Source organism: Dendropsophus ebraccatus, chromosome 10, assembly GCF_027789765.1.
Source record: "Dendropsophus ebraccatus isolate aDenEbr1 chromosome 10, aDenEbr1.pat, whole genome shotgun sequence".
In the NCBI taxonomy this organism is placed as follows: Eukaryota; Metazoa; Chordata; class Amphibia; order Anura; family Hylidae; genus Dendropsophus; species Dendropsophus ebraccatus.
In genome coordinates this window covers 24,634,536-24,659,676 of record NC_091463.1, presented here as the reverse complement: position 1 = coordinate 24,659,676, position 25,141 = coordinate 24,634,536, and the positions used below count along the sequence as shown (strand labels likewise).

Genomic DNA, 25,141 nt, shown 5'->3' with positions numbered 1-25,141 from the left:
GCCACACACTTTCTATCCTCGTTTATTATAGGCTTTCTGTTATTCCATTAATACTGTATTCTTTTCATGTTATGTGTATAGTAAAATCTGCAATTCACTGCAACCTGGAAATGAGTAAAACACATGTCAACAAAAGGATACAGTTCTGGCTTATGCAAGTATATGATGATTAACGTATGTATGATTTCATTATAATACACTCAGTCTGTTTGTTTACCCTGATTCATGACCTAATTGGTATAATTTACCATTTGTGATGATGCAATTTGCTGTAATCTGTTCCAAAGCATCCACGACTATATGTAATCTTGGCAGTGCTGCAGTGACATAACATGACATACGCTACACTACGCCATTTCACTAATTGTTTATTTAAAAGTGCCTGCGTATTTGTTTTCTCTTTTGTATAAATCTTTAAGATTCACGTTGTATTAAGGACGGGAAGCAAGGGAGGGAAGTACTGAGAAAAATAAATGCGTATTTATGTCTATACCAACTAGACAGAGCATGCAACCTCTGTACACCAGCTCAGGATATATAAGTGGCTATGGTCCATGTGTTTCTGTAAGTCTCTCTCTACACTACCTGCAAAGAGTTTAAGAGGTACAAAAACTTAGATTATTTCCCAGCCTGCTTTATGTATACTTACACAACATACTTTTTTATTTAATAAAAAAATTGCAACACACATTGCATTGCTTTCCATGGAATCCCGGACGGAGTGTATACACACTGTATACACTTTGGCCGGGATTCTATGCGGCCACACAAAAACTGACGTTGAATAGCTGCCGCACAAACTGACAGTGTAGATAATGTAAAGTGTGGCTCCCGCCGCACTTTACATTGTCGGCTATGATGAATTGCAATACGGGCACACCTGAATGTGCCCGCATTCCAATTCAAAAGAAATGAAGTTCATGCGGCCAGTACTACAGTAACGGCCGGCATGAACTTCATTAACAGCGGTCGTTCTGTGACATGGCTGTGTCACAGAATGGCCACTGTGACACATAGTGTGAACCCGGCCTTAATGTGCATCTGTCAGATCCAATTCACATTTTAAACTGTGTCAAAGAGGCACATGGTACCTTTCATATATCTGTCTGTGCTTCTGTAACAAGGAAGTGTAAAAGAGGCATTCCCAAGCTACTGATCTGTTGCAAGCTGGAACACCTACTTGCTCCCCCTCCCATCCGTGACCCTGCTTGATTGTCAATCAGCTGCAAGCTGAGCTCCAAGCAGGGTCAGGGATAGAAGGGGGAGATAGGAGGTTTTACAGCCCTCAAAAGATCAGTTTGGGAAGGCCTCCCTGACACTTTTCACTAGAGAAAAAAGCTTTTTCTAAGTTCTGAAAGCACAAACAGATATATGAAAGGTACCTTGTATCTCCTTAACCTAACAGGGTCAGCAATTTGGAATGTGAATTACAGATGACAGATTCCCAAGTTATCTTAAGTAGGTTTTCCATTTCTTATAAAGTCTCAAAAAGTCAAATTATATCCGGATAGGGATACAATAAGAGACGAGGCAGAAACCATCTTGATTTAGTTTTTTAATCGGACATTTATATGAAAATTTCACACTGAATTTCCTAATCTGAATAAAAATAGTCCTGACAGTAAACTACTAGGTAAGTCGTCTGCAGTCTTCAGGTTGCCCTCAGCAACTATTATACAAGGTTTCCGTTTGTCTATAAAAAACATTGTAAAACTTCTGTATTGCAGTGTATTGTGCAGTACCTGCTATCCTACTACACCCTGGTAACAGAAGGGGACTCCACTTAAAGGGGTATTCCAGCATATGGTAATAAAATAAAATGCTGTTGCTGCAGTTTAAAAATAGAATTTAAAGTGACTGTACCACCAGGTCCAGGCAGAAGCACTGGAGGCGGGCCGACCCACCCTTACTGGGAAGAAACCCCCTCCATGACGTGAATCCATTAGAATCAATGGAACCCTATCATAGAGGGGCTGGGGTTTTCTCCCACTAAAGGTGGGTCGGCCCGCCTCCAGTGCTTCAGCCTGGGCCTGGTGGTACAGTCACTTTAAAGGGGTACTCCAGCGGGGGGGGCACTTTTTTGCTGGGACCAGGGAGGAGGTGGCCGAGGGAAAAGACGTTCACTCACCTCCCCGGTTCCAGCGGCGGGTCCCGCATTGAGGCGCTCCGGTTACCAGTTCCCCGCTGCTTCCAGGTGTCTGACGCGGGCCCGAGACGATACGTCTCAGGTCCGCTCAGCCACTCAGTGACAGAGGCGGATCTGAGCGGACTTGAAACGGATCCCGCCTCCTTCACTGAGTGGCTGAGCGGACCGGGAATGCCCCTTAAGTTATTCCTTATTATAGCCATTGGGGCGGCAGTATCACCTGTCATGTATAGAGAGGGCTCAGGAACTGACGTCCTATCTGACAATGTGGCATCAGATTTTGGGAGGGGTGGGAGGAGAGGGCTACATCAAAGCTATTCATCCCATATTAAAAAAAATCACGATTCTCAAGTAAAATGTATGGAACAGTTACAGTTTTCTATAGTGCACCTGCTCTCGGTCATGTGATCATCATCTCGGCTTGTTATAAGAGAGAACTCTGATAATCATAACAAGTCATTTGTGCGTCTATCACATGATCGGAGGCTTTTATCCCCCCTGGAGGGAAACAATGACGGTCTCATTCAACAATAGCAATCATAGATCTGGAAAACAGTCAAGAAATGACATAGAAAGTAAATTGCTAAATTATGTAAAAAAAAATAAAAAATAAAAACCTTTTAATTTTATTTTTTGAAAATGAAATCTGTTGATTGCTGAGATTTCCAGCTCAGGACCCTACGGACAGATACCAACAGTGCCCCCCAGAAGCTGCTGACTTAGGGCCCTATTCCACGGGACGATTATCGTTCACATAATCGTTAACGATAAACGATCCAAACGACCAGTATTATGAAAGACCTGAAATCATTCACTCATTTACATGGAACGATAATCGTTACTTATGATCGTTCTTGCGGTCGTCTTCCCGTCGCTATTGCGTTCGTCACTACTGCGAACGACCGAACGACTTCTTATTCAATGCAAACGATTTGCGAACGAGCAACGATAAAAATAGGTCCAGGTCTTATTAAACGATCAACAATTTCTCGTTCGTTCGGTCGTTAGTGGTTAACTGCTATTCAAACGAACGATTATCGCTTAGATTCGAACGATTTAACAACAATCTGAATGATGATCGTCCGGTGGAATAGGGCCCTTATAGTTGGGCTCATGACTTGCACCAACACTCCCACGTTTTGCCCATTGAAAATGACGGAATAAGCGACAGAGACCGCGACGCGGATATAAACTGACTCTTATCCAACTTTAATAAAATAAACTCCGATCCAAACCGAAATAACTTCCTCTGATTAAGTCATATCAAGTTCATTGATTCCACTTGATAAGACTTGTGCATCCTGACCGGCAATACCAGGTTTGGCCATTAGGGGGAGCTGCAGAGATCACTTTATGAGTGAAAATAGAATACAAGCATGAGTTAAAAAGGTAGAGAAAAAAAAAAAAAAAAACGTCCCACTCTAGGAAAAAAAAATACAGATCTACAAAACGGCAAGCAGGGGAGATTATTACCTGTGCTGCAAACATTGGAGACACACAGGAAGAACAGAAAGACCTCACATTTACAGGGAGGGGGGGCTGATTTTTATTTTTTATTTATTTATCACACTTTTTTTTTTTTTGCATTTTTTTTCTGCCATAGCATCAAATAAGATATTGAACTCAAGCAAGTGACTATAAGCAGCAGCTTTTTGGACTAAGGTAATCACTTTCTTCATCCTATGGGGGACCCTCTGCCTCCTACAAGTGAACTGGAAGAAGAGGGGTAAACTCAAGAGAGGGAGGGTAAAGGGGGGGGGGGGTTCATGTAAGTTTAAAGAACCTAAAAAAGTAAAGGGGGAAGGAAGGATAAAGAATGTTATTTGCAGAAAAGAATCAAGTTTCAGGACTCTGTGAGAGGGCATGAGGAGTGAGCACACATCTCGAGCAGTAGTAGTAGCTTTTCCTCCCAGCAGCCAGGAGAAGGAGGGGGGAGCAGAAGAAGCAGGAATGTGTGCTGTGGACAGGGATGAGCATGGAAAGTGGGGAGGCAGCAGGAAAAGAGGGGACACTGCCTGCTCACAGCTCTGCTACCTGAATGGATGGGATGTGTGAGAAGCAGAGGAAGAAGAGGCAAGAGAGAAGTCATCCTCCTCCTCCTCCTCCTCCCCAGCCTGCACTGGATCCTCATTGATCAGACATGATCCCTGCAGTTTAATAGGAATCATTCAGTGGGGAATGGGAAGGTGGAGCACCCTTGAGTAGATTAGCATATTCTTGTTTACTCATCCTAGGAGGGGGCTTCTCTTTCATTTTGTAAGGAGGAGAGAGGAGGGGGCTAAGGGGACAGTGTGGGCTTAAAGCTTATAAAGAAGGCACAAAATGTTCAGCTGAAGCATCCTTTGGAGGGGGGAGGACTCAGCATCTCATTGTGGGATATTGGAGGTGGGGTGGTGGGGGTTCTCCTTAATTCTATGTCTAAAGATAATAAAGTGAGGAGGGGGGGTGGTGGTGTGTGTTTGTGTGGAATCTACTGGATGAGTAGATCAGGACACCTTGTTTGGTGATTCCCAGATCCTGCACCAGGACAAGTGGCCGGCCAGGAGGATAGCGCCCAAAGCTGGCAGATCGGGAGAAAAGAGAGGGGTGCAGGGGGGGGAAGAGTTGGAGATGCTGCTCTGGACTTTACTGCTGCCTCTCGGGCTCCTCTCTGCAGCCTTGGCCAGTGCCTCTCAGTGTGGGATGGAGGAGCGGGCACGGCGGGCACGGAGGACAGTGCGGAAGAACCGCAGCGTGCGCAGCGTCCAGGAGGGCTCCTGCGCTACCAGCCTGGCCCGGGGCCGCCGCTCCCTCACTAGCTTAGAACACCTGAGACTCCATCATCACCGTCACCATCATCATCCTCCTCACCATCAGCAGCCAGAGGGGCATGAAGGTGCTGCTGAGTCCATGCCCCTCGGGAGAGCTCTGTATTTCACTGGGCATGGGGACCAGCTGCGGCTGAAGGCGGGTAATGAGTTGCCAGGGGACTCCTTCACCTTACAAGTTTGGCTCAGAGCCGAGGGAGGGCAGAGGTCCCCCGCTGTTATTGCAGGTAAGTGCCCAATATTATCCATCATGACTGCTCTGTGTGTGCTGCTGCTGCTGCTTCTCCTCTTCTTCTTCCTCCTCTTCTTCCTCTTCTTCTTCTTCTTCTTCTTCTTCTTCCTCCTCTTCTTTTTCTTCTTCTTCCTCTTCTTCTTTTTCTTCTTCCTCTTCTTCTTCTTCCTTCTCTTCTTCCTCTTTTTCTTCTTCTTCTTCCTCTTCTTCTTCCTCCTCTTCTTCTTCTTCTCACTCCTCTTATTATTATTTATTATTAATATTCTTAGTGTAAATATTATTCCTCTCCCATTTTTTTTTTTTACATTTATTCAACAATAACCAATAGCAACAATTCCAGCATGCGCCTAATCGCTCACGTCTGGACGCAATTACCCCCCTCCCCGTAATAATTCACATACATGTAAACATGACGCATGTGCCATGATGTGACAGTCTCGCTACCTCTTTCACGCTGTTGTTTTTTTTTTTTCTGCCAAGACTTTTTTTTGCAGTATGACCTCACATTTCCAAGCACAGCGTGCGTAGTAAATATAGCAGTAATACAATTTACATCGATTCGGATGTTTGTATACAGTAGAGCTCTGCTGTATCTTTGCGTTTGGGAGAATCGACAGTCGGACGTCATCCGTAGGCGTAGAGGGGGGTTATAGGCAGTTGTCAATGTCCGTTCGTTTTATGGATAAAAGTTATTAGATGCGTTTTATTAGGCAGTCAATGGAGTCAATCGAAGCTTAAAAGCAGGTGCAGAAAGACTCTTGTGTCTAGTAGTAGTGAGCTTTATATTTCGGGATAGAGGACTGAACATCACAGGCGGGCAACTTTCTAACGGTGGAAATTTGATAAGACTTTTGCTGTAATTTGGGGGAATGTCTGGAATGCTGAACTTTTGCAGTGGGTCTGTTTTGGTCGCAGTCTCCCCAGCCTGTGTGGTAATGTAGTTTGTAGCTCAGCAGCTTTCAGGAAATGCAGGTGGATAGAGGAGCACATTGAAACTGGGTAGACTACAAAGCTGCCCCTAGACGTAATGATGTCTTTTTTTTTTTTTTTTTTCGCTTACGAAATTCATCAAGTGTCTTATAAACGTACAAAATTATTCGGAGCAATTTGCTCACGCTTCCCTAAGTGCTGAACGTTCGCAGCCAAGTGTGGAAACAGATTGCCATATATGTAACCTTATGATTCTATAGATTTCAGCAGATCTGATATAATGGTTGCAATGATTAATGCCTCTTACATTAGCAGTAGTGATGTAAACTTTAGGCACGGTACCCGACTTTAATACCAGATCCTGATGAAATACGAGCTATAACTTTAAAAAAAAAAAACACACACACACAATGACTTCATCTTTGATGTTCTCTACGTTTCACGTCAGAGCTAAAGACCACGGCGATGGGACTCTTATTCTGTTTACAATATAAACATACGAGCGTCCTGTCTGTGTACACTGGCAAACACAGACCCCCGAAGTCGGTCGTTGCTGCAGGAGGTGTGAGGAGGGAAATCCTGGACTTTACACTGAAAAGCCATCCTATGGCTTCCTTTGATGAGAAAGGAGTTTGTACTCTTTCAGTGTTTCCATTACGTTGAAGTGTTTGCCCTTAAGCCAGATGTATATAAACAATATGACGGCTATTAGACCTTGGCGGACTGTGACAGTGGAGTGAAAGTGAATGTCGTCTAAGGGGCTGAAAACGTATAGAGTTAATATAAACATCAGTATTCCTCCTCCTGTCTTGTTGAGTGGGTTGCGTGTGAATGAAGCATAGACGAGATACAATGCAGTACAAGTACAATGAAACATTGATACGGTATTACTACTACGACGATGAGTAAATAAACAATTCACGAGCGTAAAATTCATGAATGGTGCCAACCCCTTTGTCCATAGTAGTAGTAGTAGTAGTAGTAGCAATCTCTGCTATTCAGTACTTTCAAAATATAATTTTATTAGATGTATTTGATGCGTGACGATACTGAGTGCAGCGAATATTATTACAGTTGTGTGGCAGCTATGGGTGGTGCCCCTGTGTGGGTGGTGAAGTTATGATGTGGGGGTGGGCGTCTTACCTCATGAGGGTATGTTCCACTATGATGACCTACTAGCGTAAGCATAGCCAGCTTTAACAGCATGAATAAACACAAGGTTTTCTTCCAGGAGGCTTTCACTTGGAGTCTCTCTTGGCAGTTCCGAAGATTTACAATACTAGTGTAAATAGGGCCATACATTTCGCTTCAGGGCACCATTTTAAGACGTCGATTCTTGGCTTCCGTCTATTATTATTGTTATTTGTTTATTTATTTTATTTTTTTTTGTTAATTTGGACCATCTTTAGCCGCTACCAACTTAAAACTGTGTAGAAGCAAGGATTTTTGTTTTGGTGAAGTTTAATTCGGTAGTTGTGATAATTCTAATTGTTGTCAGCTGTAGTTTGGCACGGCTTTGATTGGAGTCTTCGAAGCTGAACTCAGATGATCTCAAGTGTCTGCTATGTATTATCCGGGAAGGATTTACAATACGAGAGTGTCTTGGGTGAAAAAGTGATTAGTCTATGGATAATTTGTTAATTCTAGCCCACTGACTGTATACATATTTCCTACATTGTAAACGGAATAGCGGGCTGTCACTGCATCGTGCAACGCTGTCAGTACACGGGGAACTTGGCTCCTTCTGTATTAAGCCCTCTGCGGAGGGTAGCATCGCAATCACTGATACCCATAACATAAATATATTAGTAATGGTTGTAAATAATAAGATTCTGCATTCCCCACCGTAGCACTGTCATCACTTTTGAAGACAGTAGAGGTAGCATTAGTCAGAGGATATCCCTCAAGTGACGTAAGCTTCCTTGGTATCTTCCTAGGTGTGAGCACATTTGATGGTGGCTGTGACTCTAGTAAAGGAGCAGGGCTGAGGCAGTCTAGGCATTTTTAGGATTTTATATAATGTATTTTCAGGTTTTACCCTCGACTTATTCATGTTATGTCATATAGGAGGTAAGCAAATGCCTCTGCTTGCCTTTTAAGCAAGTTAGTCACTGCATTACATACATAAAATATACATATATATACTGTTTTATGATGGTTGTGTTTATTATTTGATTCCAGTGGCTTATAAAACACCTTGTATAGTTATGGCATTGGGATGGTGCAGCTAAGGTGCAGTGTCTGCACTGTCCACATATAGCTGACATCCTACTACTGATGCCTGGGACTCCGATCCTGGTTGTTTAACTCCTCAGATGCCTAGAATCCCAACCCTGGTTGTTTACCTCCTCAATGCCTAGAATCCCAATCCTGGTTAACTACTTAGATGCCCTTTACTCCAATCCTGGTTGTTTAACTTCTCAGATGCCTAGAATCCCAATCCTGGTTGTTTAACTCCTCAGATGCCTGGAACTCCAACCCTGGTGGTTTCACTTCTCAATACCTTGAATCCTAATCCTGGTTGTTTAACTACTTAGATGCCCTGAACTCCAACTCTGGTTGTTTAACTCCTCAATGCCTAGAATCCCAATCCTGGTTGTTTAACTACTTAGATGCCCTGGACTCCAACTCTGGTTGTTTAACTCCTCAATGCCTAGAATCCCAATCCTGGTTGTTTAACTCCTTAGATGCCTGGAACTTCAATCCTTGTTGTTTAACTCCTCATATGCCTGGTACTCCAATTCTGGTTAAATTATCTCCTTAGATGCTGTGACCAATAGTGGCAGAGTTTAACAGAACATCAAGGATCCCACTGTAATCCCATTGGCACCCCCAATGCACTGGATGCTCATAGAGTGGCATGACAGCCAGGGTCCTAGGAAAGGCTTTTAGATCGAACTTGTATACTTTCCAAAAGGGACAAAAAAAAGTTTTTAAATCTCTTGTTTAAAAAGAAAAAAAAAAAAAAACATTTTTCACATGCAAACTTTTTTTTTTTATTATGAAACAAAAATCTGTAGCAACCCAAATTATATATTCATGTTATTTGTCTTACATCATAAAAGACATCTGAAGAGAAACCTAAAAAAAATTAATACATTTTTTGTTTATTCTACCTCCCACAAATCTGTATGAAAAATGAAATGAAAACTCAATGAAAACTTCAACTTGACCAGAAAAAAACGTAGCCTTTATAAAGCTCTATCAAGATAAAACGTAGTGTCACAAAAACAAGTAAAAAAAAAAAAGTATTTTGCATCGGCAAAATAATAAAGCAAAAAAACTCCATAAAGTCGGATGGGGTACATGGGGTGGAAACATTCCATTGGGCATGGTAATTAGAATCACCAGATTAGATTGTCATCACTCACAACAGCCCCCAATGTGGTTCACAATGTAAATTCCAAAATAACCCCTAAGTATTTTTTCTCTGCCGTGTGGGAGGAAACCGAAGAATCCAGAGTGATCCCTTGGTTGGATTCCAATGCTATAAGGCATCACTGCTAACCACTGAGCAATCATGACGTCACTTGACCACAATATGTTTTAGTGCCCACTATCATAATAGTGACCCTAAATCACAGTAATCACTGGAAATAGAATGCATGTGGGCTGACTGGGACCTCTGGCCCCACACTGTTCATGGTCGCACTCTCTGTGCGTTGGCATGATGAATGGTGTGCTGCACTGGTGGTTGTGATGGAAATGGTTCCAGGTGTCCGGCCAGGCAGTATGTGGGGTTTTCCTTGATCTTATGGTGCATACAACAAGTCAGATGCTCAAGTGGTGCAGTCTTTGGATGAACAGTCTTCCAAAATATGGGAGACGTGCCAAACTAAGCTACTTTCTTTTAAAAACAGCAATATTCCTGTCCTCAGGTTGTGTGTGGTATTTAAACTCAGCTCCATTTACTTCAATGGATTTGAGCTGGAGTACCACACAAAAACTGGAGACAGGAGTGGCATTGTTTCTAAAAGGAAGCAGCCCTGTTTTTTTTCAATTCTTGATAACCTCTTCAAATACAATAGACAAGTATGGCTTGAACAAGGGCTAGTCTTCCTAAGATGAGAAAGAATATTGGGGTCCCAGGACTTTGATCTAGACCACATTGTAACACTATTCCCAAATTCCCTCCCAGTAGATTTCTGACGAGTAGAGATGAGGGAACCTCGAGCACACTCAATTCTGTCCAAACTTGAGCATGCAGCATTTGATTACCCGTGGCTGAAGAAGTTGGATGCAGCCCTAAGGCCATAGGCTCTATACATATTTTTCAGGACTCTCTAAGGCTTCGTATAACTTCTTCAGTCGCTGGTAATCAAATGCCACATGCTTGGGTTTGGAGAATCCAGAGTGTTCTCAAGGTTCGCTCATCTGTACTGATAAGTTGGTATTTTTGAACTTTAATGCCCACCTGTAGTATGCAGGTTCTCTGAAGAAGTATCTGGGGAAGTGTTCAGTACCTAGGCTTGGTTTAAAGTGAGTCACGACAATGGTTCCTAGAGTAGTTATGGGGCCTTTGCCTAACTTCTCCCTATAGTCCTTTTCGCTCTGTATACTCTTCCTCCTTCTCTTTATCCTTCACAGGAAAGGACTAGAATGACTATAGTTGTTGAGCCCCAAGCGACCCTGGGTTTTAGGCCCTACTGGGAGCCCTCTAATCTTAAAGCAAGCTCCTCAGCAATCTGAAATCATTTCAGTGCAAGTGTGTGGGAATATGCGTAGCGTATGGAAGTGGTATGGATGCTATAACAGTATATTACACTCATACAAAGCATTTTAAAAACACTACAAGTTCCAAAAATACAAATACGCATGAAAACAAGGTATCATTAACTACCACCTAAAAAACAGGCTTTGAAAGTCTCACAGAAGGACACTGTAAATACACCGCCACCTACTACTCTACAGGAGCAGGGAATCCTGTAATAAACAGGAGTCCCTGCACCTGTACGGACAATCACGCTGGCAGCCCCCAAGTCTCTTTGAGGTTTTTACCTTCTTTACAGAGTATTTGGATCTTGCTGAATCCTAGTATAAATATTTTTAAATGGAAATACTCTTTAAACACTAAAATAGATATTTTTGGACAGAAAGTAACCTAGGAAGGTTGCCCATTGTACATTTAAGCTGGATAGAAATCCGGACATGTATTTTTTGCATAGCGACATTGGGAATTTCCAAAAAGTTCTAATATTCGAGAACGTATGTTACTGGCATCGGCTTTTTGTGACTTAACATATGCAATGACAATATTTGCACGTTTAATGAATGAACATGGAACCTCATGAGTATAAACTGTGAACAAGATGTGCAGGGCAAATAGGCCGGAGCAGAGGGAGATGTGCGATAAAGCCAAAAGGAGGCATTTTATTTGTCCATGAATCACTAAGGAATTATTCATCAAAGTCAATAGACTAGTCTAAATGTAAATGTTTGTTTTGCACTGGGCTTGTCAAAGTGGCTATGTGTGTCATTAGTATGACTATAATCTAATTTGAAGCGTAAATGTAATGGGAAAAACGTTTCATGTTTATTGATTTTCCAAAGGCATCGGAACTCATTTTTATTTCTGTTTGCTACTAACGGAGAAATTATTTTAAACAAAAATACTCCTTGTGCTTAAAAGGCCATAGCACTTGCATTTTTTCACCTAGAAACCCACATGAGCCCTTTTTTTTTGCGCCACTAGATGTACTTTGAAATGACAGGCTGAATTTTTTCATAAAGTACACTGCGAAACAAGAAAAAAATTAAAAGTGTGGTGAAATTGAAAAAAAAAAAAACATTTCTTTTATTTGGGGTTTTTTCGTTTTTACGCTGTTCACCCTGGGGTAAAACTGACTTGATATATATGTTCATGAAGTCGTTACAATTACGACGATACGTAACATGTATAACTTTCATTGTATCTGATGGCCTGTAAAAAATTCAAACCATTGTTAACAAATATATGTTCCTAAAAATCGCTCCATTCGCAGGCTTATAGCACTTTTATCCTTTGGTCTATGGGGCTGTGTCAGGTGTCATTTTTTGCGCCATGATGTGTTCTTTCTATTGGTACCTTGATTGCGCATATACGACTTTTTGATCGCTTTTTATTACAATTTTTCTGGATTTGATGCGACCAAAAATGTGTAATTTTGCACTTTGGGATTTTTGGGCGCTTACGCCGTTTACCGTACGAGATCAGGAATGTGATTAATTAATAGTTCAGGAGATTACGCACGCGGCGATAGCAAACATGTTTATTTATTTATTTTTATTTATAACATGGGAAAAAGGGGGGTGATTCAAACTTTTATTAGGGGAGGGGGCTTTTTACTTATAATAACACTTTTATTTGTACTTTTACACTTATACTAGAAGCCCCCCTGGGGTTAGGGTTATTCCCTCTGGGGTTAGGGTTATTCTCCCTGGGGTTTAGGGTTATTCCCCCTGAGGGACTTCTAGTATAAGTGCACTGATCTCTCATACAGATCGATGCTGCATAGATATGCAGCATAGATCGATGAGATAGGCACATCGATTGCTTCCGGCTGCTGCAGCCACGTGCCGAGCCGGACGGGGTAAGATGTGTGGATCGCTCCTGCATCGAGTAATCGGATGCAGCTGTCAACTTTGACAGCTGCATCCGATTACTCTATTAGCAGGCACGGCAATCAGACCATGCCCGCTAATAGCTGCAGTCCCAAGATTGCGGCTGCTCAGAGTGCGGCCGCCGCGCGGCCCTGCTCTGAACGCATGGAGGCGGCCCTAAGGGTTAAAGTGTCACTGTCATATTTCTTTTTTTTTGTGCAGAAATCAATAGTAAAGGCGATTTTAAGAAACTTTGTAATTGGGTTTATTAGGCAAATATGCCATTATCTGCATTCAAAATGACTTTCCCCAGGTCTCCCCCTCCCTCCTCTCTCTCATTTACTGCTTATTATCAGGAAATCTCGACTCTTTTACAGTAGTCGAGCCCTGTCTGTTCTATGGGGATGGGAGGGGGAGGAGGGAGGAGGGAGATTAGTTGCCAGCAGAGAGCAGAGAACAAAGGATTACACAGCGGGACCTGTGTGAAAGCGGTATTCAGAGGTCAGAGAGGTCAGTCCTGACTTCAGAGGAGAGAGCCCAGTGATGTAGCTGTAAATTAACTCTTTGTTTTCCTGTTTTGGTGCCTCATCTCCCTCAACCCCTCCCCTCTCCATAAGAGAACCACGAAGACAGGGGTGAGAGCTTCAAACTGCTTTTTCATGATAAAAATGCATTTTTTGGCTAATAAACCTAATTACAAATTTTCTTAAAACCGCCTGTACTATTGATTTCTGAAAAAAAAAAAAAAAAAAAAATGAAACGACAGAGAAACTCTAAAGTTTTAGATCGTCACTATGACTAAAGGCCCTATTACACTTAAGGTGGGTTGACACATAACTGATCCTCAGCGGATTTTACGCTGCCAATTCACAGCGAAATCCGCTGCAGAATCCTTACTGTCATTCTGAATAAGATTACATACTCGCAGCTGAAAGTCCGATCTCCTGGTGGCCCAGAGTACAAATTATCAGTCCACACTCCGGCTTGCTTCGGGGGTCTCGGCATGTGACATACCGCTCAGCCAATCAGTGTTCTCCCAAAAGAGGATGTCGGGAGCCCCCAAAGCAAGACGTGTTTACACACTCACAGCGAGATGAAAATTTTGCTGCGAGTATGTAATCCTATTCAGAATGATAGCAAAGGATCCGCTGTGGATCAGTTACGTGTGAACCTACCCTTAATGAATATCGGCTTTACTTGGTGTTTAGTGTAGTAGTGCTTGTTTAAAGGCAACGATCAGCCAACATGCACAATGTCGACTGATCATGTTCTTTCAATATGCTGCGTGTCTCAATAGGCTGCTCAAACGATCTAAGGATTGATCGGGTGGCCCCTCCTGCTGGTCACTGCTCGATATCTTTGCATGTAATAGCACAAACAGCGAGCAGGGAACGAGGGGGAAGCAAACGCTGAACTGACAGGTCGGCACTCATATACCCCGGATTATTGTGCAAAAAACAGAAGGTGCAACAGCAACCCACAGGTGCAAGGGCTTACCGTATATACTCCTCCCAGTGTACAAACAGTAAACACCTGCTCTGTAGATATTAAAAATTTAAATATAATTTTTTTTTTAAGTGAGGATCTTAGCAAACTATTTCATCAAACAGAGTGTACCATGTCACCACGTTAAGGCGTCCCCAGAGACACGGTCCCTACTCTAGCATTTTCACACTAGCAATGGCCTCTCCTGGGCTGAATAAGCCTACAACTGGGCAGAAAGGAGCCAAATGATCTCTTTTATAACAGCATTGGGACATGGGTGGAGTGCAGGCCAACAGGAGGTAGCCACACACCTCACATTCAACAGAAAAAAAGGGAAATTTTGGCAGCACATCTATGACTGTTCACACTGCAGGTTGCACACTGCTTGTGGCTTAAGTACAGACAAAAAACAGAAGGTGCAACAGCAACCCACAGGTGCGAGGGCTTACCGTATATACTTCTCCCAGTGTACACATGGTAAACACCTGCTCTGTAGATATTGTGCCTGGTATACTGCCTTAAGGCCATTTGCCAGAGATCATTGTGTCTGCATGTTGATGCATTTGGGTTTTAATATGATGGAATAAAAAGTTTTATCATACTCACCAGTGCCAGAACATTTTTCTATTTATCCTGACTTCTACCTTCTACCAAAACATGTTAGGTTCCTTCCAGTTCGGCACGACACAGGAACTGGAAGAAAACTGGAGACCAGAGGCTGACAGGGCACTGTGACGGCACGGAGATGTGTAGATATTCCTTTCTTTATTATGTTACCACCCAACTTCCCCCTGCCCTTCCAAGATTTTTATAGTTCTCCTTTAATTTGATGGGAAAAAAAGAAGGTTTATTAGACGTCACTGGTGCTGGAACTTCTTCCAACTTCTACCTTCTCCCGAGAGGCGTAAGATTGGTGCATATGCATGGGGATGAATTTGGATTTTATTTGATGAAATGAAAAAGTTTTGTTGGATTCTAAGAGTTCTGGAACTTTTTCTGCTTCTACACAACTATTTACCGGTGTCCTATATAAAGAAGAGCACTAATATATATTCTCACAAGTCGCTCACAACTCCAACCTGTTCGCAAATTCTTCAAGGTTTGGCAATTTTTCATAGCCAAATCACAAATGTATTAAAGTTTTAGATGCGATTGCTGTCACACGTGGCCGTGCAGCCCTCTAATTTGAGTGTTTGCTTCCCGGCTCTACATCATGTGTTGGGGAATGAAAGATCAGTTCAACATGACCGATCCTTTTGTTCTTAGAGGAGATAAACTCCCAGAGGAGTCCCCATTTCCCCTTTGAAAGCACAGGCCAAGCTGAGTGTGTACAGAGCATCGAGATCTAGCAATATATTTCATAGAATTCAATTGGAAAGTGTCTATTTCAGTTAATGTGCATAAGAGCATAACCCTGGACAATTTATCTGTATTGAAAGTAATTGAGGTCTAAAACTAAAACTTCAAAAAGTTTTATTGTGTGACCAGCAATTGCTCTTCTCTATATTGAAAAGAACAAATCAAGGATTCTTATTACAAACATTGTTAAAGGAGAAATTGGGGCCCTAAGTTAAAGGGGGGGGGGGGGGGGGGGGGGCTGACAAATTAGCACAAAGTTCATCTTTTCTATTGAAAAGAAAGAAAACTAACACTTTTATGGTACCAAATGTGAAACTAATTCTTCCTCCATCCCTGAATATGATATTCATCAGTGGAAAGCCTAGAACAAGTATAGACATGCTCCTGAGTCTGACTTATGTGCTCGCTTGCTGAACAGGCAGAAAATGCAATGCTTACGGAAAATAATGTGTTTATATAATGGAGTAGTGATGAAACACACTGGTCATAGAACCCACACAGTCTTCATTGAAATATTTTCATGGTATATTTCTATTGTGTATACAGTTCCCATGTAATACCAGGCCAGGAGATCATGATGTTTACGATGCAGTCATTTTTCTCTATAAGCAACCCATTGTTATACAGACATTATGGTTGTTGTACATTACTATGTTAGCCGTGTTTTTTGTATATCTATTTTACAATTTTACGAAATTGTAAAGAAGTCTTTACGTCTTAATTTTTTTAAATATCTAATATACCTAAATTATTTATGAGATTTTATGAAAGTTATGATCATCATCCCCAAAAATCTATGGCTGTTTAGTTGTTGGCGCCATCATTTTCTCTGACAGTAAATGGTATCACCTTGTTTACTGAGGCTGTATGGTGAAGACTAGAGATGAGCGCAACTCAAGCATACTTCAGTCGGATTGTTCGGCATTTGAATACCGGTGGCTGAAGGAGTTTGATGCAGCCCCAAAGCTACATGTACCTAAGAAACATAGATACCACCTATGGTTTATGGCTGTATCCATGTTTTCCAGGCAGCGTTGGGGCTGGATCCAATTTCTTCAGCCATCGGTAATCAAATGGCAAATGATTACACTCATCTGTAGTTAAGACTTATATATAACTTATATAACTTTGTATATTGTTTATTTGTCAACATATGGACCAAGAAATTATCTCGACCACACCTTTAAAAACAATTGTATGTATAAAAAACAACAGGTTCCGTGTGTAATGTAAGGGAAATTGGTATAAGAGATATCTAGCAAATTGTTGGCCAACCCAACCACTGAAATGGACTCCAGTCACAAGTTTAGTTGTTCACTGAGTGAACACAGCAGTATGCTCAACCACCATTCACTGTCTACAGATTCAGTGATCATCAATATTATATTATATATTATATTTTATTTAAAAAAAATTGCTTAGGGACAAGTACAATTGGACAACTGATCTTCTTTGGGCAGTGATCAATAACCTAGTTATCTCCTATCCTGTAGATCTGTGGAAACTTTTAGGGAATGACTGTGCCTGGATGCAACTGAACCCTCTGCACCCCCTATGCCCTTTTTGATAGAGCTCTCCCTATACCCAGATAAGGGGAAATATGGTAATCAAGGCTGGTGGGGCAGATATAAGCTGCCAGTGACTGCCCCAATGACTTGTGGTTTAAGTAGCAACTTAAATAGTTCTTAAAGAGGATGTACCATCAGGTACACTCTCTTTAAAATCACACATGAATCGGACGGCACTGGCATGGGGAAGCTGGTGCCGCGGTCCTTTTTTTGAACTAGGACCCGGTTCCCCTGTACGGTGCCGCCCTATTCATGGTTACCGGGACTGGGGTGAAGCCCTGGAGGCAGGCCGGCCCGGCCCCAGTGGGAGGAAACCCCCGCCCCTCCATGTCGCAGCTCCATTGATTCTAACCATGAATAGAGCAGCGCCGTACGGGGGAACCGGACCACAGTTCAAAAAAAGGACCGCGGCACCGGCTTCCCGATGCCGGCAACGTCCAATTCATGTGTGATTTTAAGGAGAGTGTACGTGATGGTACATCCTCTTTATCATTAAAACAAAACAATTCTAGACATCCAATTGATCCACTACCACTCCAGTTCTGATTAGGGATGGTCCGAACCGAGTTCGGTTCGGGTTCGTACGAACCCGAACCCTCGGTAATGATTCCCGCTGTCTGCCCGCTCCGTAGAGCGGGCGGATCCAGTGGGAGGACCGCCTGGAAAACTGGGATACAGCCATAGCCATGGGCTGTATCCCAGTTTTCCAGGCGTTCCTCCCGCTGTATCCGCCCGCTCCACGGAGCGGGCAGACAGCGGGGATCTGCTGCCGAGCATTTGGGTTCATACGAACCCGAACCTTGGCAGGTTCGGACCATCCCTAGTTCTGATGCATCCCAGATACCCTGTCAGATAGATACCCCTACTGTAGTCTGCACTTTGTCTACTATTACCTCCTCACTTCCCGCAGGGTCAGTCAAAATCTGTGGGTGCCCCTACGCAAAGATGAGATATGGAGTGTGTTCCATGTATGTTTGAAGTGGAGCATAATAATATTGTATAGTTAAAGGGGTTATCTGATGAGTAGAAGACAGCTAAAGCTGAAACTTTTTTCTCATATTTTTCCTTCCGAGATCATTCCTAATATTGGAGACACTAGTGATTTTGCCCACACACGATGTGACGTGTAATCTCAAAAAGGATTTTTTAGGTGTCTGGTAATGAGTGATTGTGGACAGCAATAGACTTCTACTGCTTCAGAGGAGCGCAGAGTTGAGGTGAGGAGAGCATAAATATGGCTCTTCAAAAAGATTATAATCAGCGTTATTCACCAGCCTTAATCCACTACCAATTTAGAGTACAAGAGGTTTCTTGCCTTCCATCAAGAGATTTAACACCTCGTAATGCGTCACTCAAACACCAGGATATAAGCTTCAGACATTTTGTAAGAAATAAGCGAACCCAAACTCTCAGCATTCGATTACTTGTGGCCAAAAAAGTTGAAGGCTGTCTGGAAAACATGGATATAGCCCTAGGTTGTATCCTCGTTTTCAAGGACTCCCTAGGGCTGCATCTAACTTCCTCAGCCACTGGTAATCATATGCCGGGAGTTTGATTTCAGACAAACTTGAGGTTTGCTTATTTCTACACTTATGCAAATTAGGAGAAAAAGCCTAAAGGGTGCTTCCCTGGACTGCAGAAATCCAGCAACATTCAGCTTCTTCAGCCCTGGGAAACACCCCGGGAGTTTTACCACCTCATTTCAATAAAAAGTCTAAAGCTTATATCTCAGCATTGGAAGAACCGATTGATATAATAATCATATCACCTCAATCAGAGTAATGATCCATATAGTATTCTGTCTTTAGCCTAATCCAATTTTTGTGATCTGCTTTGAGCAAAAAAAAAAAAAATTAAAGGAGCAGGGATTCCTGTTAAAGACAGGAGTCCCTGCTCCTGTACCTACTGAGTAGCAAGGAATTCATTGATTAACAAATAGATGTAACTTTGAAATACATTGTCCTTACTACAAATAAAGCTATGTGTTTAATAGCCACCAAGGTGTGGACCTGGGGCTCTGGCAGTGCTTTCCAAAATGCAACTTTTCTATACTATTACTGCTACACCCTCAAAGAGAAGGTTTTATGGGTGGCAAAAAAGAGAGGACCCACTAATTTCAGCAATGCTAAGGGCATTGCAGAACTAGTTTAACATGGTAGTGTTTAGGCTGGGTTCACACTGCTTTTTTTTGTCCGTTTGGCTACGTTTAATTCTAACGTACAGAAAAAGTGGTCAACGCCATTTTGATCAGTTGTCTTTGTTAGGCTTTGCTGACCCAACATACATTTTATGACAAAAATGGCCGTTGTTTTCAATTAAAACAACTGTTCTCTTTATAGTGAAATAGGTTGCATTGAAGTCAATGCAAACAACAGCCGTTGTACATACAATGTATTGAAATATGGCCGACATGTCAATTATTTCCACCCGATGTGCATTGATTTCAATACAATTTTCAATGCAACAACGGAAGTTGTTTGACACGCACTACAACGGCCATTCTGTTTGAGTGCCGTACGTTGTGTGAACATATCCTTATAATGTAAGTCAATGGGAAACAGATTCTACAGTGTGGCATACAGCATTGTCGTGTTTTTTTCTTTCTTTTAACGTATACATTAAATGGGTGGAAAAATGCAGTGAACCTAGATGAAGAAAATGTCTTGTTCCCGCCTATGAGGGGCCAATGTAACCATTATGTACAAGTAGAGGGGTATGTTTGCATGGTATTGTTACATTGCTGTATTGTTACACTGCTGTTCAAGACATCAACTGAACCTGAACCACCGCTTGGTTCCCGCACACGGTGCTGGTCTATTCCTGAGCACAGGGTGGGCCCACTGGCCCCCAGTGTGATGATCTCACGTCCCCTCTATGACCTGTCTCTATTAGAATCAATGGAGGCGTGTCACAGAGGGGAGGGGGTTTCATCACACTGGGGCCCAGAGGGACCATCCCCAGTCCTTCATGCCGGTTCAGTGCTCGAGAATAGATCGGCGCTGTGTGCGGGAACTGGGTAGTGGTTCAAAAAAGTACTGTGGCACCTGCAGTCCCGCTCCAGTGCCGATCCATTCATGTAAAAAAAACTCTAAGCAAATGAACCATCAAGTATATTGCTTTAAGAAAAAAAAATAAATAAAAAAGTCCATAAAGGGGATGGGCTTGCTAATTTCCCACATACATCCTTTCACCAACAACTCCATTCAAATCTACGAGTAGCTGGAATTTCTGCAACAGATCCGTCATGTGCCCTAACCGGTGGGTGTAGAAGCAAATACGTTTCTTATGACGATACAAATTTTCTTTAGATTTCCTAAACACCACATTATAGCGCCATACTCGCTGACTTATTGCTGTTTCAAGATTCAATAAAACATCATCTAAATGGAATTTGCTGGATGTTTCTTCCACGTGTTTCAGCACTAAGGCAGATTTTACCAATCCTTTATTGCTCAAAATTACTCCCAGTTTATGAGGAGGCAAGAACATTCAATTACCAACCAATCATAAAACTAAAACTAAAGGACTATGAGTTTTTTTTTACTCCTGTGAAAGGTGGCATCGGCGTACCATAGATCAAGAAATAGGCACTAATAGTAATGTATTGCAGTATACTGTCTATTACGCCTGACCTATACTGATAGACAGCTGTAACAAATGTACAATCATGGCAGTCACAGAGGCCTTCAGAAGACCCCCAGCAGCCACCAGAACATCATGGGGAGGAGCGATTGCTAGCTAGAAAGGGTTAATATTCTAGCCACCTCGATGCTGTAGTAGCTTTTAACTTGGGGCCCAAGTGGCTGGGATCTGAGCTAGCACTGATGCTGGTCGCTGGCAGGAAATGCCAGATGATGCAGAGGACAGCAAAAATAATAATAATAATAATAATAATAATAATTCTTACAAATCAACTGCTGCTAGAATGTGCCAGAGATTTGTGATTTACTGCTAATAAAAAAATCTCAAGCCTTCCAGAAATTATCAGCTGCTGTATGTCCTGCAGGAAGTGGTGTAGTCTTTCCAGTCTTAGGCTTTGCTCACACTATGTAAAATAACGGCCGTTGTTTTCACCGGCCGGACTTTTGCGACCAAAACTACGGCTGTAGAATTATAATCGTATCAGGTCCTTATAGCAACCAAAACCAGGAGTGGATTGAAAAGACACAAAGGATCTGTTCACATAATGTTGCAATTGAGTGGATGAACGACATTTAATGGCAAATATTTGCTGTTATTTTAGAACAACGGCTGTTATATTGAAATAATGGAAGTTATTTACTGTTATATGGCGGCCTCAATTTCACCATTGTGTGAACAGATCCTTTCTGTGTTTTCAATCCACTCCTGGTTTTGGTTGCTATAAGGACCTGATATGATATGAAATACTGCCTGAAATATACTGTGTGTGAACCCAGCCTGACACAGTGCTCTCTGCTGCCACCTCTGTCCATGTTAGGGCCTGCACAGAGCAGTAGAAAACCTCTCCGGCTCTCCAGACTGGAAAGAATACACCACTTCCTGCTGGCAGGTCATAAGTACTGGAAGACTACATTTATAATAGAAGTAAATTACAGATCTCTGGCACTAGTTGATTTGAAAGTTGTTGTTTTTTTTTCTTTTTCTTTTTTTTTGCTACAAAACTATGGGCCCCAAACTAAGCAGCAAAATTAATTTAGACACTTAACTTTAGACAATGGACCTTAAAATCAATTCATTACCCCCCCCCCCCCCCCCCCCCCCCCCAACAAAATAAAGACTGCATGAAATGAAATCTGGGTTTGTGGTGTGGTGTCTGCAATTTTACTGGGCAAAATAAGAATACATGCTGTTTTTAACATAACCTGCAACAGAGGCATACATTGTGATCACATGTTGATTGTTATAGCCAGGACCTTATGAATGCAACTGCCATAGTAGATTTTCCATGGCATAGTGCAGGGGTTCCAAACTACGGCCCCTTGAGGCTATTTATCCGGCCCACGCCGCACTTCCACACCGCTGCCTATCCCTGCCCTTGCCCCGCATCCACGTCGGCACCGGCGTCATCCCCGGGCGGGTAGGGCCCCTCGCACTCTTGGAATCCCTCCGGTCAGTCGCTGGAGGGATCCCCCAGCAGGTGCAGCGCCATCATCACTGCCCCTGCCGGAGGATCCCTCAGAGATCATTTCCACGGTGGTCCGTGCAGCGCCGAGGGCAGACATCTCACACTGCTCCGGGATCTGCGGTTGCACCGCCCTGCGGGGGGAAGGGGGAGTTTGCAACGGACCGCAGATCGCGGAGCAGTGTGAAATGTCTGCCCTGCCGCCTGCCTCCTCGGCGCCGCAGCTCATAAGTACTGGAAGACTTTTTTTTTTTGTTTGTTTGTTTTTTTTTAATAGAAAGAAATTACAATCCTGTACAATTATCAGTTGATAATAAAACAATTTTTTTCTTTGGAGTACCCTTTTAGGGTACGTTCACACAGGACGACCTCTCTGCAAGTTTTGCAGTGAGATCTGCTACGAGGTAAGGTCCTTGCAGGTTCCTGTGCATACATACATATGTAATTCAGCCGCCCCCTTAACCCCTTAATCGGCTCCCGCTGTGTGCATACATAGCTGCACCGGGTCCCGTCTTTCTGCATACACACAGTGGGCGCCGAGCGGGGGCAGCTGAATTACATACTTCAGTATGTATGCACAGGGTCCTGCCAGGACCTTGCCTCGTAGCGGATCTCGATGCAAAACTCGCAGCGAGATTTCCGCGGTGAGTCGTCCTGTGTGAACGTACACTTAGGGCATGTTCACACTGAGTAAAAGAAGCGGAATTCTGCTGCGAACTCTCCACTGCGGAATCCCGACTGCTATGGGACACTGAGGCAGGCGGGGTTCCACGGTGAAACTTTCCTCAGTGTTTTACTCAGTGTGAACATACCCTTAAGGAAGTCATAGGGGGAGATTTATCCAACATGGTGTAAAGTGAAACTGGCTCAGTTGCCCCTAGCAACCAATCAGATTCCACCTTTCATTCCTCACAGACTCTTTAGAAAATGAAAGGTGGAATCTGATTGGTTGCTAGGGGCAACTGAGCCAGTTTTACTTTACACCATGTTTGATAAATTTCCACGTAGAATTGCAGAGAACAGAGCAGCTGCAGGGGTGGCCCAACTCTGAAGGAGTCATTTTACTTGGTTAGCCTCTGACTTTAGCATGCGCCAGTGCAGAAGAAATGTGAGTGCACTAAGAACTACCTTAGGCTAGGTTCACTCTGCGTTTTCAGCATCCGTTTAACGGATCCGTTTTTTTTAACGGTCAAAAAAGTAGTGTCAACAGTACTTTATTGTGCGTAAAAAAACGCATCAGTTTTGATCCGTTTTTTCTTATAATGGAAGTCAATGGAAAAACGGATGCACATAAACGGATGCTGAAAACGTAGTGTGAACCTAGCCTCAGCGAGACCTAACAATCCCATAGATATTAGCAGCTTGACCCAGTTTGGAGTTTCCATGGGTTAACAAGCCCTTTAAGTCACTGAGGCATATAGAAGGTAGAATTCCATCGTGTTACTACTGTTTTGCTTCGATTCTTGCAGCTGTTATTGCTAAATGATAAAAAATGTGTAATTTTTTTTCATAGACTATTTTGGAGCTCAGTGCTATTATATGTGCCAGGTTGTAAGTCATAGCTTATGTTAAATTACGAGCTGTACAGACAGTTTAAAGGTGTGAGTATTTTGCAACAGATTGGCAGCAATATGCCTCGCTCTGAACCCAAAGATACATAATGGAGCTTGCTTGTGATTGACTTGCAGCAAAAAACAAGCACTGAACGTTCCTAATGCTGGTACTTATATCAGCCAGTGTCATGTGTCATGCTCCTATAATATATATATATATATATATATATATATATATATATACAGGGTGGTCCAAAGCAGTATGTTTAATAGCGTTATCTTTGGGGGAGATTTATCAAACATGGTGTAAAGTGAAACTGGCTCAGTTGCCCCTAGCAACCAATCAGATTCCACCTTTCATTTTCCAAAGAGTCTGTGAGGAATGAGAGGTGGAATCTGATTGGTTGCTAGGGGCAACTGAGCCAGTTTCACTTTACACCATGTTTTATAAATCTCCCTCTTCCCCCTATTACACATACTGTCCATCTACTTTTGTACAACCGTGTGTGTGTGTGTGTATATATATATATATATATATATATATATATATATATATATATATATACAGGGCTGTATTAACAGCTGCTGCTGCCCTAGGCACTAAACCTGAAGACGCCCCATCTTCACGCACCTATTGGCGATGCCAGACCTGACCAATACCACCATACTCCCCACTCCCCTGGAAAAGACACCACATTTACTGGCAAGTTTGAAGGGAGGAGGGAAACTAAAAAAAATAAAAACCTGCTCCCTGGTGCTGCCCTAGGCACGGGTGCCTAGTGGTAAATACGGCCCTGTATATATATATATATATATATATATATATATATATATATATATACAGTGGTACCTTGGTTTAAGAGTAACTTGGTTTAAGAGCTCACAGTTTTTTAAAATTGTGACTTGGTTTAAGAGCATTGCTTTGGTGTAAGAGCTCCCTGTACTGGGTGGGAGCGCGAGTGGGGGCGGGGCATGGTCTTCACAGCGTGGTCGACAGCCCTGTACTCTGACCCAGGAAGTCTCCCTCACCTTCCAAATCATAGCAGATCCACGTCAGGCTGGGGCTTACATCAGGGGACAGGACTGTGGAGGTAATCTCTACATAGCTGTAACCCCTCTCTCCCCGGACAGAGAGTGCTGCATGTATGTGCCCATATCTGCCCTGCTCATTCCTCCCTGCAGTCTCTGTCCGCCCTTGTGTTTCCCATCCTCTCCATTACTGTACAGTAACTTATAATATCACAGATTCTGCTGTTTCTGAATATTTGTTTCATCTGTTTTACATGTTATTCAGAATAATAAATCATTATTTTTGGGATGTGGAACCAATTGTCCGCATATCTATGATTTCTTATGGGAAAATCTGCTTTGGTTTAAG

At 42.7% G+C, this 25,141-nt stretch overlaps 1 protein-coding gene across 2 annotated transcripts in view; it reads left to right on the top strand.

The window, feature by feature from the left end:
- The first annotated feature begins 4,661 nt into the window (after positions 1-4,661).
- Positions 4,662-25,141, top strand: part of PAPPA (pappalysin 1) — a 224,891-nt gene continuing 204,411 nt past the window's right edge. For both annotated transcript variants that reach the window (XM_069985507.1, XM_069985506.1), the window contains exon 1: positions 4,662-5,180. In XM_069985507.1, coding sequence (XP_069841608.1) covers positions 4,757-5,180 — 424 coding nt within the window. In that variant the 5' untranslated portion in view covers positions 4,662-4,756. The remainder of the gene's footprint in view (positions 5,181-25,141) is intronic.